Here is a 12,813-nt window from a genome sequence, read left to right as displayed (position 1 = left end):
ACGGGCGAGCGGATGTTACGATTTGGAGGGTTTTGATTCGGTTGATGACCTGGCGTCCGAGGCTTCTTTCTCTGTGCGTTATGCGTTTGTTTATTTTCGGTTTACTCATTGGTCTTGTTGTGACTTGGATAGGGGCAGGCTCGGGCGGCTCTGGATGGAATTGTGGAACAACCACGACTGAAAACGAGGATATTTTGAAATTGAAGCACGCCTTGTCCTGGTATCATGGTGACGTGTTCGGGTGTGGAAACATGTTTATGGCCGGTCCCTTACTTTTCCCATGTGAAAGCGGAGTGGGAAGTGAAGAGTTCTGACCAATTCCATTCTGGTTGCCTTTTGAAATGACACCGGCCTGCCTCCCCCAGCACCGTGATTTCCGACTTCTAGGGGTTGAAGGTTAACGAGAGAACGAACCGATGGTAGATTCAGAAACAGTCCTATTGTAAACATCGACTCCGTAACACAACCCTGTCGCATTGCTACTCTAATTGTCAATGTTTGAGGCATGGCAAGTGATGGGGCTTCAAGAAGTGGTTAGTTAATATTACTACGCTACCAACATGAGCGCTTCATAAAAATACGAATATCCGTTACCGCAGAAACCAAACGCCAAACGCTATGCACAGGGAAATTCCCCTGCCCCGGTCCTATTACCCATAGCCCTGAGTCTTGAGGCACCCATGACGCTCGCCCGTCCGCCCGTACTCCGTAAAATCAAGACCTGTATAACCAACTCGTACGTCACGTAAACTAAGCCGAGAGAAATCAGCAACCCCCCATTCACCCGGCCTACCTCAGCGAGTCATCCGGACTTGGGTCCAAAATAGATCCCTCACTTCCCTCCGAAGAGGAGGAAGACACGGCCATCAAACCCAAGTTCGCCCGGGAAAACGTGTCCAACGGGCTGCCCAACAGGCTGTCCACGGCTGCCTGCAATTTGCCGAGGACGGATCCACGCGGGGAAGGCGGGACATCAACGACAACGTAGTCGTCAGGAAGAGGGCTTTGAGGCACATGTTGACGTTCCATGTCATTAGAATCGGTCGACCCCTATGAACCGTATCCAGAGGCGCTCATCCCGAAGTCACAAACACTGAAGAATACAGGTTAGCATGGGCGGGGCGCGCGGGAAGAGTTCATCACAAAACAAACCTGAATTGTCGCAGGAGACAACCCTCCCCGCCGTTTTGCAGATCGATGGTGTACACAAAAAAGCCACCGTCGCTCGTGGCGACCATGACCTGCGGTGAGTTGCTAGACATAGCCACCACGCTACGCAAACTCACCGGGCCTAGAAGGGCGTCCCCCGCATTTGTCGGCTTGGGAATCTTGACGCTCGCAAAATCGCGCTGCGGCTCCCACATTTCGGCCACCGACTGCGGAAGATAAGGCACGACGGCCCCAGCCACACTGCGACTAACGATTTGTGACGACCGCCGGAGCATGCTCCCAAACGTCCCGCTTTGCCTCCTAGCCGCCGAGGGACCGCTGGGTCCGGCCTCGGGCGTCTCGCCCCGAGGTGATGAGTCGGAATCGCCGCTGGGCGAGTACTCGCTGCCGTCAATGCTCTTAGATCGTGACCAGCGGTTGGCGCGAGGGCTGCCCGGGGTTTCCGGCGCGGCTAGGCCAGCGCCTCCGGTATTTGCGTTTTGCGCGCTGGCCAGGCGGAAGATGTGGACTGTTTCAGTGCTGGACGAGACACACAGCAGGGTGGAGCTGAGGTTGAACGACATGTTGTAGATGGTTGACGGAATGGTCCCGCGGCGGAACTCGAAGAGTTTATGGCCTTCCGGGACGGAATGGACTCGCACAATCGTGCCCCGTTCCGAAGCCGTAGCCACCTTTGTGCCCTCGTGATTCAAAGCGATGCAGCACAGGGGCATTTTGTGGGCCTCGATGACGTTGACGGCCTTTCCAGCCGTCGTGTCGAAGACCATGAGAGCACCGGAGGTGGGCGGCACGTATTCCGAGAGGGGAGGCGCGTGTGCAGGCCGTCTCTCGCCTTGGTCCTCGCGCGGCTTGGGCATAGGATAAGCGATGTAGCTCCTGTCCGACATGGGCGACAGAGCGAAGATAGCGTTCGGGTTCGGCGACGTCGCGATAGTGTGCTTCAAGGCCATATTGCCTATGTCATAAACGTAAATCTCCTCTTCCAGCACCACAGCTAATGTTTTCCGGTTTAGGCGAACGGCTAGCACGGCGGTCGGGAAGGTGAGGTCACAGATTATGGAACCGCGCTGCAGGTCGATCAGCATTAGCTGGGTTGGGATGAGAAGAGGAGCTGCGTCTGACTTGCCTTGGTGTTTTGTATTACCAAATGGCGCGGTGAGCGGACCATGGCGACGAGCGAGGTCGAGAAGAGCATCTCAATAATCGTGACATTGCCTTCATCACTGTTGAATATCTTGCTGAAGGGGTCGGTGTGGTAAATTCGGAAGCCCCTGCTGGTGGCGACAGCCAAACAGCTGTGGTCCTGATTGAAGGTAACATAGTTGAGCTTGGTGTTCGATAAGTCCGCCATGGTGGTTGTCAGCCCCTACGGGTGTGTGCGTCGGATACGATAGAAATGCGTTTTCGATTGCGGGGCTGACTGCGTCTGATGGTGTGGAAGATGAGGAGGACGAATGGTGAGGGTGCTGTAGCCTGTTGCAATGCAACCCGGGAAGTTTACGTCGGGTTTGATGTGACGATGCGTGCGCCGTTTGTGGGTGCGTGTTGTGCGATACAGAAGAATAATGACAAAGCAACAATTAATTGAGGTAACCGGGGCTTGTGGCAGCCTGGCCTTGTTCTGGCGGTGGAAATGGAAGCTTTTGAATGTTCTAAGTTCGAGTTACTCAAGATGGATGCTGGGATGTTGTCGAATGAAATAGAGGCGGAGCTCTGCTGCCTTCCGGGGGGAGACATGCCAACATTGGAAGCTTCCTGGCACACGCCTGCACGCCTGCTCTGGCCTGGCAAGCGCGGTCAGGAGCTTGGGCCGCCTGATCATCGCTGCGGGGCAATGAGCCGCCTTGGCACATGCTCGAATCGTTTTGACAGGATAACCCTAACCCGTAACGACATCTCCCCTAACCTGTTCCTCGACCTCGAAACACTACGGCCACTCAATGACTCCTTAGTAACCCTGTATGGTGAGGTCATCGTCGACTTCAATACGAGTAATCCATTACAGTTGCTACAACAGCCAGCCAAGATATACCAGCGAATGATACTTAGCAGACACATCGTCGCATCCACATCAATCTCGAACCCGCCTCCTTCCTCCCCCCACCCCGGGGGGGGGTGACTGACTAACGTGCCCTGAGAAAGACTGAGAGAGGCACTAAGTATGGTATGCATTCCCTCTTCTCCCCCAATCACCCACCCCCGTCCACTCCTCAACCCTCATCCAGCCACGCCAGCCCCTCACCTATTGCTCGTGGTGACCATGATACCCCTGAACGCATCCGAGATCTCACTCACAGTCGGCGGCGTGAACCTCTCCGGCGCCGTCGACACGCCCCTAGAAAGCCGCTCCTGCATCATCTTCAGCAGCAGCGGCGGCAGGGCGTCCTCGGTCGCCCTGATCGTCAACCGCACCATCTGTAAAGCACACGAGTTAGCACAAAACACGCTTCTTGTCAAAAGGGTGAAACCGAAAAGGAAAATGAATGAAACGCACCTGAGTCTGATAATTCGGCTCCAGCCGCAGCAGACAACCGTACTTGCCCCCCTCGGAGGTGTGGACAACGCTCGCACCCACAAGGTTCTTCCCGTTGGGGTCGACGCCGTTGAGCACGCCCCAGCGGAAGCCTTCAACGACAGCTCGGACAAAGCCCTCAGTGATCTCTCTCTCCCCAGCCCGAGAACCGCCTCCGGTAGCGGCCAGCCCAAAGATGTGCTGGGCCTCGCGGGGCGCGCCGCCGATCTGCTTCCAGCGCTTGAAGAAGTCCTCGGCGGACAGCTCGGCGGGGTCCATGAACTTGTGGACGGTGACGGGCAGCTTGAGGGTGAGGGCCTGCAGGGCGCCGGCGAGGTAGCTGATGCGGATGGTGGGGCTCTTGTCGAAGACGCGCTTGGCCTCGAACATGATGACCTGCTGGGCCTGAGCGCCCTGCGCGATGGTGGTGTCGGGCAGGCCCTTGACGTCCCAGGTCAGGTTGGCCTTCTCCGACTCGTCGAGGTCGAGCGTCGTAGTGAAGGACGAGATGAGCGCGGGCGTCTTGTTGGTGAAGTACAGGATCAGGCACGCCATCTGCCCGCGGTACTCGGACCGCACCCCGACCTGGATCTGCCCGTCCTCGTAGAGCACACCATCCGCCTTGGTCAGCAGCCGGTTGAAACCGCGTTCCCAGTTGGGCGAGAGGTGGGCTGCGCTGGCCAGGTTGGGGGCCTTGAGCGCCTTGGCTTCCGCCGGCCCGATGTTGCTCATATCGAGGCCTATGAGGTCGTTGGCGGCTGAGTGCCCGTTGGCTGCGGGTGTGCGCCCGTCGACCTGACCGTTCACCGTGAAGGTCCTCTTGAGACCTCCCTGCTTGGCCATCGTCAGTTCGGCGGCATCCGCATTGGCGTCCTTCCCTCCAACAACCCATGTCCTCTTGTCGCTCGTGCGACCGTGCTTCTGGTGGAGCCTTGAGAGCAGCGCCGACTCGCGCTCTGGGAACGGCGGCATCTCATCGCACACGGTCCTGAGAAGGTCGTCTGTCGGCAAGGTTGCGAGGCTGAGGTACTCGCAAGCCCTCTGCTGGAGCTCTGGATCGAGCGTGTGGCTGTAGACGCTAAATACGTTGATGAGCTGTGGCTTGATCTCCGGGAAGAGGTTAACATATTTAACGAAGCACGATAAAATCATGCCCCGGGTGCTCGACCCGCACGCGGGCAGCTTGTTCTGGAGCGCCAGGAACTGCTCAATCGGGCTGCACCCCTTCTCCTCCGCGATGAGATGCCCAAACTCGCCGAGAATATAGGCGCCGATCTTGATCAGTGTCTCGTGACCGTGATCCTGTTTGCAGTACTGGAGGATGTTTTGGGCTGCATAAACCTGCAACTCCTCGTTGTTGGAAACGATTTGGATCACTCTTTGCCACACCTCGTCGCTGACGTGGTCGCCCGCCATGGCAATAAGGCGGAGGGATATGTCGACATACCACTGCACATCAGTGGCGTACTTCTCCGTCAGGATGGCGATCTTGAGCACCATCTCTTCCCGAATCGCAAAGTCTGCGCTTTGCAGGTAATGAAGAAGCTCCCCGACAACCACCCGGGCGTTTGTCGAGTCGCACATGCTGTACAGCAGGTCGAGACCCTTCCGCCGGACACTGATGTCTCTGTCCTTAAGCGCCCCGATAATAACCTCCTGGTGCTGCTTGATCGGGTCAAGCGTGTCCGCCCGCGCAGCCAAGTGAGTCATGGCTTCGAGACCCAGGTACCGAACGTTGGTCTCCCTCGACTGGATGAACCGGCCGAGGCGTGATGAGATCTGTTTCATCAGCGCATGCTCTGTGTCGAGGTGGATGATGAGGTTAATAGCCTCAAACAACACGGCGTTTTGAGCATTGTTTTGCTGCACGTTCTTATTCGTCTCCAAAGCGAGGTCCAAGGTCTTTTGCAGAGACTCCCGGATCATCCCGCGGACATGGCTATCCTCTGGATATTGTCAGATGATTGGTGTTGGATGCGAACATGGCCGGGCATACCTGAAGGGGGGAAGTATTGCAGCAGCCTAAGAAGCTTGACCTGGATCCAGGGGCACGGCACTTTGTAGTATAAATAATCTGGCGCATATTCCCCATCAATGATGATGCGCTTCAGTCGGCCAGCAGCCTTGGCATATGCGCCCTTGTACTGGTCCGGGTTATCCTGAGCCAAGGCCATGACCAAGGAGGTCACAGACACACCGACGCCGAGATCGACATCGTCCATCAGCGATATTATCCTTTCTGCCCACTGCGGCTGAACAATGCCTGGATGTTTTCTGTAAAGGCGAAGCATGGTGAGTGCAGCCTTCTTCTTCACAAACGCCTTTGAAGTTCTGCCCCTAGTCAGCGATGGTCTCCTAGACACAGCCCGGATCCCAAAACGTACGGTGAAATTAATAGCCTGTGAACCTCAGGACTCAGCGCTTCTCCCATCTCTCGCCCACCGACGTTTGCAATAGCATGCAGCGCAAGACAGTTGAACAGCTCATTGTGGTCGAGCAGGTCCTTTCGAATGCTGTTGACCACCAAATGTAAAAGTTCGTGTTTCTCGTGTAGGAATAGGGTCATGGCGAGGTAACCAATCTGTTTCTCCGAGTATTTGGTTGCTGAGATCAGGTTGACGGCTTCCAGGTGACCGAAATCGACGTTCCAGCCCAGGATGTAGATGTAGAGAAGCTGTTGCGCATCAGCCAGCGTCCCTATCCTGCAGTATGGGGCCACCCACTTTGCACACGTATTTCTTCTTGTGGTATCCGCTCAAGTTACCATCTACACTGCGTTAGCACCCCGCCCAGCGCGGACGGTCCCGGGGTTGCGAACCTTTGAACTTTTGCCTAGACACGCCGCAGTTTAGTACCACTTCGACAACACTCCAAGGGTATGACAGACATACCGAATATTGGCCAACTCCTTGTTGATGCGCTTCTCCTCCAGTTCGCGGGCACGGGCATTCCTCAAATCGGCAATAAACTGAACCAGTCCGCGCATGTTCGCATTGCTGCTGCTGGACCGGCCCAGGAAGCCGGTAGGGCCTGAGGACGACATTTTGTATGAATACCCAAAGCCTACAGCCCCAACAGCTTAAAGGCACCTCTGAATTTGTGCTGAACTCAAAGCTGGGCAATGTTTCCTCCCGGTATCCGCTCTTCTTCCCCCTCAAGGCCCGTCGAGTTGGATGTGTAAAATACAGCTGCACGGGGTGGTATTGATGTACCGAAGTTCTTCAGTACATCATCGTCATGGTCGGGGAAAATCAAGACGTCGAGCAGCAGGAGAATCGGGGATGGCGGAGCAACGGAAGACCTGTTCCTTGTCGAGTGCGCGTGCAAGGTCACCGAGCAAAAGTCGCCCTGTCCTCCTGCATCTCCCTTTCGGCGTCCGAGAAAATCGATACGCGTCGTGGGTTCGAAAAGGATCGGGTCCGGAAAATGCGCGCGGCAGTCGTCGAGATGGTCGGCGACAGCGATGTGGTTCAGGGGTTGCTGTGGGACGTGTTTGTCGCCTTGTCCACAAAAAGATGGAGCAAAGGAGAGCACTGTCGCATTTGTTGCTGCATCCCTTGATCTTCAATGGCCGCCCCGAGTCCCCGCATGGGCCGTGCCTTTTCTGTCTCAGTGACAGTTGGGGCTAGTCCGTAATTGGTCTAAATATGTCCCATTTAATCGATTAACCGGGGGGTAGGTCCCCATCCATCTCCAAAACAAGTTCGAACATCACGAACTTTCGGCTTCAGAAATGCCAGGCCATTGCCTGCCAGCCCCCCGAGAATGCGGCTGAACTTGCCCCGAGCCTGTCGGCCGCAACACTTACGGTTACAGACTACACCTCCCAGTACGCGGCGGGCCTACGCATTCCAGGCCCCAGGCGGCGCCGTCTTCAAGGTCTTCAACAGCCGCTCAAAATGGCAACAGAAGGAGCGGGCAGCCGCCAATCCCGAGCTCAGCCGCCAGGCCGACTACCTCAAGGACGAGGTGGCCATGCGCGTGTGTGAACGGCTACTGGTAAGCAACCATGCATACCTTGGAATGCAACGAGAACCCCCTTCTCCCATTTTAATTCTAAATCTAACCTCAACCAAAAACCGGCAGGATATCAAACGGCACTTCCCCCGCGTCCTCGACCTCGGCGCCAACTCATGCAACATCGCGCGCGCCCTAACGCGCGAGAACCCGGACCCGGACCCCGCCACGCCAACCTCCCCCCCACTCTCCAACAAAATAACCTCACTCATCGCCGCCGACTCCTCAGCCACGCTGCTCCACCGCGACGCCTCCCTCCCCTTCAACCGCCAGCTCGACCTCACGCGGCAAGTCCTCACCGACGACGAGACCCTCCCGTTCGCCCCCGCCTCCTTCGACATGGTGCTGAGCAGCCTGTCCCTGCACTGGATCAACGACCTGCCCGGGGTGCTGGCGCAGATCAACAACGTGCTCAAGCCGGACAGCCCCTTCATCGGGGCGATGCTGGGCGGGGACACGCTGTTCGAGCTGCGCACGTCGCTGCAGCTGGCCGAGCAGGAGCGGCGCGGGGGCATTTCGCCGCATGTCTCGCCGCTGGCGGACGTGCGGGATGTGGGGGGTTTGTTGGGCCGCGCGGGGTTCCAGATGCTGACGGTCGATGTGGAGGATGTGGTGGTGGATTATCCGGATACCTTTGCGCTGATGCAGGATCTGCAGGCGATGGGGGAGGGGAATGCGGTGTTGGGGAGGGAGATGGGTGCGATTGGGCGGGATGTGCTGCTGGCGAATGAGGGGATTTATCGCGCGTTGCATGGGAATGAGGATGGGAGCCTGCCGGCGACGTTTAGGATTATTCACATGATTGGGTGGAAGGAGGGGGGTAATCAACCGAAACCGTTGAAGAGGGGGAGCGGGGAGGTGAGCCTGAAGGATATCTTGGAGGCGAAATAAGGGGCCAAAAGGTTGGCTGGCTGTAGGAGTAGTGTGCAAACAACAAAAAATGTGTTGGTTGGTCCCATATCCCGTTTCGACGAAGTTCCAATGGCTAGATCGGGCACGGAAAGCTCGAAAGCTCGCCCGGAGCCGGCTCAACAACCAAAGATCACAGCCGGTAAAACCTGCCATGTTCAAGGAGCGTCACCGACGGCTGGTAGATGCCCGAAGTCACAGCAAAACGCCACCATGTCTATAAACCCCGACTTGCTTTGATGCTCTAATCGTCACCATAAGACAGCTTCCCCAACGCCATATTAACCCTCCCTTACACCCTCCGCCAATCGCTCATGACCCGGCCTATGCATCCCAGCCCCGCCACCTCAACCACCTTCTCATGCCAGCTGAGCAACACGCTCATGGCGGCGCCGGTCGATTCGGTCGGGGCGCCGGGCCGCGGGCCAATCTGGCTGAACCCGGTCTGCTGGGGCGTCATGCGGGTCGGTGTGCGCGGCGCGCTGCCGGAGGAGGCGGACGATGTGGCCGCCATGCCCTTGTATCTGCCCAGCGCATACGATATTAGCTTTCTGTGTCGCGAGGCTGGGAGATGAAACGAGCAGAGGAACAAGAAAAGGTAGAGGGGAAAAGTAAGACGATAAAAGGAAAGATACCACGCACAAATACTTCATCAACACATCCAAACACTCACTCCCCCCGGGGCTCGCATAAACCCGCTGCAGCATCGGCGTCATATCACTCGCCTTGATACTCTGCAGCACCTCGATGACCGTCTGCAAGGCCGCCTCACGGGCGGCGTCGACGGCGCCGTACGCGGGGCTCTCGAGGCAGCCGCGCAGGGCGCCCTCGGCGTCGCCGCCGCGCAGCAGCTGGCGCACCTGGCCCGTCAGCTGGCGGACGTCAGCCTCGCTGAGCGCTGCCGCCGGGTCGGCCGTGCTCGGGTGCAGCGTCGCCGTGTCGAAGTTGACCGACGAGTCCTCCTCCAGCGCGTCGATGTTGATGGTGCGCCACGCGTCGCTCAGCGTCGCCTGCGTGTGCTCGCGGATGATGGACATGGTGGGCGTGGGTGGGTGCTGGGTCGTGTGTGGGGGAGGGGGGGTTGGACTTTCGTTGGGGGAGGGGGGGTTCGAGGGTTTGGGTGGTGGGGTGTGCGCGCTTGGGCGAAAGCTCGGGTTTGGGTCAGGGAGGGAAGGTTGTGTTGTTGATTGAGGCTTCGCTGGTTCTTGGGTCTCGAGTCTTGGGGTTGCGCTGTTGCGATTGCTCCTCGTCGTTTTGTGCTGTTGCTGCTGGTTGGGTTCCTGCTTTGGCAAGTCCGCAATTGCTGGTTGACGTTGCAAGCAGCTGCTGAGCCCCGCACAGCAGCTGTATGTGGGGTTTTTCCGGCCCCACCCCCGGCCACGGGCCCGGTCCGAACTGCTAAACAGTCGGGGTGCCGGGCTGGGCCGGATGCGGAGCCGGAACCGAAAGCCAGTTTGAGATTGGAGGGAAGATACAACTTGGATGGCTATGGATATGCTTCTTGTTGTTTCTGACGGCATTGCCAAAATAATGTATTATAGCTTCACTTCAATGCTCGGACTCCACGAATAATCTCACGATCCTGAAGTGTTGCCTCAGTTGGACTACCTTGACCTGGCCATTGCTAAGTCTGGAAGGGGAATAAGGCAGAATATGAAGCATATAAAGCGATTTATTGGAAGTGGCGGGCAGAACAATACAATGGCTATAGCCGGGACAAAGCAGCATAACCGACATCGGGCACGAAATGCTTTCCAAGAGAGGATTGGCGATGGATAGTTCGAAGCTTGTCCCGGTGCAGCAAGTCGTCGTGGTGGCAATTAAGAACCGACCAGGTACGTATGATCCTTCCTGGTGTCTCTGTCGGGCTTTAGCAAGTCCACCAAACACTAAGAAGGGTCCAGAGATTTCATCTCTTCTGTGACTGCCTGTATACCTCTTAATTTTAACGGTCAATAACAGTATTCACATGAACTGAATATCCATTCCCTCCACAATGGGAACCCGCCTTCTACAATCTACTTAGCAGTGCCTTGGCTGGTAGGTGGTGAGAACATCGTATTGGCGTCAAGCATCGTTGCTGGCAAGTGATCATTTATTACCATTTCAAGGTGCAATTTTTGGTACTGCGTGAGAGGAATTGAGATACACTGGCGGCAACTAAGACTTCAATATCCCGGTCTGAACGTCACGGCTATCGTGAATGAAGCAAATGTTTAGGGTCGAGAGTTAAGTCGGCAGCCAGTAGAATGCAGAATGCAGGGCAACTCAATTCACAGTGTCTGATCGCAATCCACCTAACGTCCCCAGACATGCCCATTTTGTTCCTTGACACAACGTTACTGCTCAGGCCGCTCACACGTAGAGATATAAGTGATGCCATCTCACCAAACTTTGATCATGTTGAGTTGAACTGAAACACGGAGTCCGATGGAACCCAACTTATACGCGGGTGAAGCGGAGATAAGTGAAGAACTTGCTGTTTCTGTACACACCGTTTCCCATAGCCGTCAAACTCAGACAAGATGGGCGCATGAAACATGATACTATCACCACATTGATCATAGTTGACTGTATGCTTCCCGTTTGTAAATACCCAGACAGATTCAACAGACCCTCGACTAAGACCATAATGTATCATGATTCGCTACCAGGGGACAACTGAAGTGAGGATGATTCATGTCTGCACCACATTTATTCTCAACAAGACAGAAAAGAGGGAACGGTTCACGATATTCGGGCTCGACTGGTTGCTTTCCACTCATCACCTTTACTACCTACCCGAGAAAGAGCAAGATGTGCTGCGGACTGCCATCTCCCGCACCGAAGAGGAATCCTGTGCGACCATGTATCGCTGGAGGCAAGCCGAAAATGTGTTCAGTGACCTGCAGGAACAGCCCGAACCCATGGGGGAGGAATACCGGGAAGAGCGCGGACGCCGCATTGAGGCCATCGGCCGCATGGAACGGCGGGCCATGGAGAAGGAACTGAATACGGCAGCGGTGCTCCCTTCACTCTACGATTTTCTCTTCCTTTCTCCTCTTACCTCAACTGGCTCCTCTGAATAACAGTTGCCAGGCAACAACTACTAAACTCCAATACAGAGCCGAGCGTCCGATCCGATGAGCCCACCTTCCCAGCGTTCTCTCACCTCAGCTGTGTTGACCTGTGCATTCAGCTCAGGACCTAGTCGCCACAAGCCACTTGACAGCGAACCCCAACCCGGGGAGCCCGATCGGCCGGGACTTCCCTTTGGTACGGAGCCCGAGCCCCATGTCCAGGAGCGAAAACTCTGCCCCTTGCCCTGGCGCCCGGACCGCAACCCAGTCCCTGTGAAGCAATCGCCACGGCGCTCTTAGATCCGGTCCCTTTATGCACGGTAAATCCTGCACTAGCGTGAACCACCTCCCTGGATTCACCGTCGCCCCGCTCCGTTGACTGATCCATCGTCAATGTCACCGTCAGCAAATCCGTCACGTCACTTATCCCCTACATCGACGCATTTCCGGTCACCAAACAAGACACAAGTGACAGCCACACCACAAACACCCAACCAACCTCCCGTGCCAACCCGTCACATCCAAAAAGAACAGGGAGAAGAAAAAAATCCACCGCGGAAGATCCGCGCCATCTCAACCCATGCCCATCCCTTGGTCAAACAAAAAACAACCTAGAACACCGACGGAACGAACCCGCCGTTCCGCCCTCGTGGCTCCCCAACCGATCAAGCCCATCAAGTCCAGCCACCTACACAGCAGTTACCCACCTACACAGCAGTTACCCACCTAACTAACCATCCCCACTGCACCAAGCCCAACGCAAGCCGATAACCAAAGGAATATGCCCGAGCCTAGCGAACACAAGCCCCCCCCAGACGAGAATCCCAATCCCAGACAACCAAACCAAGCCATATCAAAAAGCATGTCTCAGCTCGCCTGATTGGCGACCGGCGACGGAAAGCGAGGCGAGGCGAGGCGAGACAGCACGTGGTGGACACCACCACTGCCGCTAACTAACCAAACCAAACTAAGCTAACTTCGCTATGCCAAACCTCCCTATGCATGCAAGGATAGCTGGCTCGTGTAGTGCAGCAGCGGGTGGCTCGTTCGTTCGTTAGTCATGCCTATCACTCTACACCAATACACTAACTCAGTTAACTACCCCCCTTCCCCAGACCAGATGGATGGAAGGGGGTAACTAGTTTG

At 56.3% G+C, this 12,813-nt stretch overlaps 5 protein-coding genes across 5 annotated transcripts; 2 read left to right on the top strand and 3 right to left on the bottom strand.

The window, feature by feature from the left end:
- Positions 1-1,139: 1,139 nt before the first annotated feature.
- F5144DRAFT_499815 (WD40-repeat-containing domain protein) lies at positions 1,140-2,521 on the bottom strand (the record flags this gene model as incomplete). The annotated part of the gene is made up of 2 exons (XM_066786346.1): positions 1,140-2,258; positions 2,315-2,521. The coding sequence occupies 2 exons, from the start codon at positions 2,519-2,521 to the stop codon at positions 1,140-1,142; spliced, it is 1,326 nt and encodes a 441-aa protein (XP_066638328.1).
- An 887-nt stretch (positions 2,522-3,408) lies between these two features.
- F5144DRAFT_607289 (adaptin N terminal region-domain-containing protein) lies at positions 3,409-6,725 on the bottom strand (the record flags this gene model as incomplete). The annotated part of the gene is made up of 7 exons (XM_066791543.1): positions 3,409-3,585; positions 3,665-5,628; positions 5,679-6,013; positions 6,067-6,356; positions 6,406-6,449; positions 6,501-6,514; positions 6,574-6,725. The coding sequence occupies 7 exons, from the start codon at positions 6,723-6,725 to the stop codon at positions 3,409-3,411; spliced, it is 2,976 nt and encodes a 991-aa protein (XP_066638327.1).
- Positions 6,726-7,264: 539 nt separating this feature from the next.
- F5144DRAFT_402121 (S-adenosyl-L-methionine-dependent methyltransferase) lies at positions 7,265-8,779 on the top strand. The gene is made up of 2 exons (XM_066784845.1): positions 7,265-7,681; positions 7,769-8,779. The coding sequence occupies exons 1-2, from the start codon at positions 7,448-7,450 to the stop codon at positions 8,588-8,590; spliced, it is 1,056 nt and encodes a 351-aa protein (XP_066638326.1). The 5' UTR covers positions 7,265-7,447; the 3' UTR covers positions 8,591-8,779.
- On the bottom strand, positions 8,639-9,915 carry F5144DRAFT_587488 (actin-related protein 2/3 complex subunit 5). Its single transcript, XM_066789844.1, has 2 exons — positions 9,251-9,915; positions 8,639-9,132 (listed from the first exon to the last, which is right to left on the bottom strand). Exons 1-2 carry the CDS (start codon positions 9,643-9,645, stop codon positions 8,901-8,903), a joined length of 627 nt encoding a protein of 208 aa, XP_066638325.1. The 5' UTR covers positions 9,646-9,915; the 3' UTR covers positions 8,639-8,900.
- A 464-nt stretch (positions 9,916-10,379) lies between these two features.
- On the top strand, positions 10,380-11,676 carry F5144DRAFT_607286 (uncharacterized protein; the record flags this gene model as incomplete). The annotated part of the gene is made up of 2 exons (XM_066791542.1): positions 10,380-10,443; positions 11,399-11,676. The coding sequence occupies 2 exons, from the start codon at positions 10,380-10,382 to the stop codon at positions 11,674-11,676; spliced, it is 342 nt and encodes a 113-aa protein (XP_066638324.1).
- Positions 11,677-12,813: the final 1,137 nt, after the last annotated feature.

The sequence above is a fragment of the Chaetomium tenue genome (genome assembly GCF_020726465.1).
Source record: "Chaetomium tenue strain MPI-SDFR-AT-0079 chromosome Unknown F5144scaffold_8, whole genome shotgun sequence".
Classification (NCBI taxonomy): Eukaryota; Fungi; Ascomycota; class Sordariomycetes; order Sordariales; family Chaetomiaceae; genus Chaetomium; species Chaetomium tenue.
This window is presented reverse-complemented; position numbering and strand designations above follow the sequence as displayed.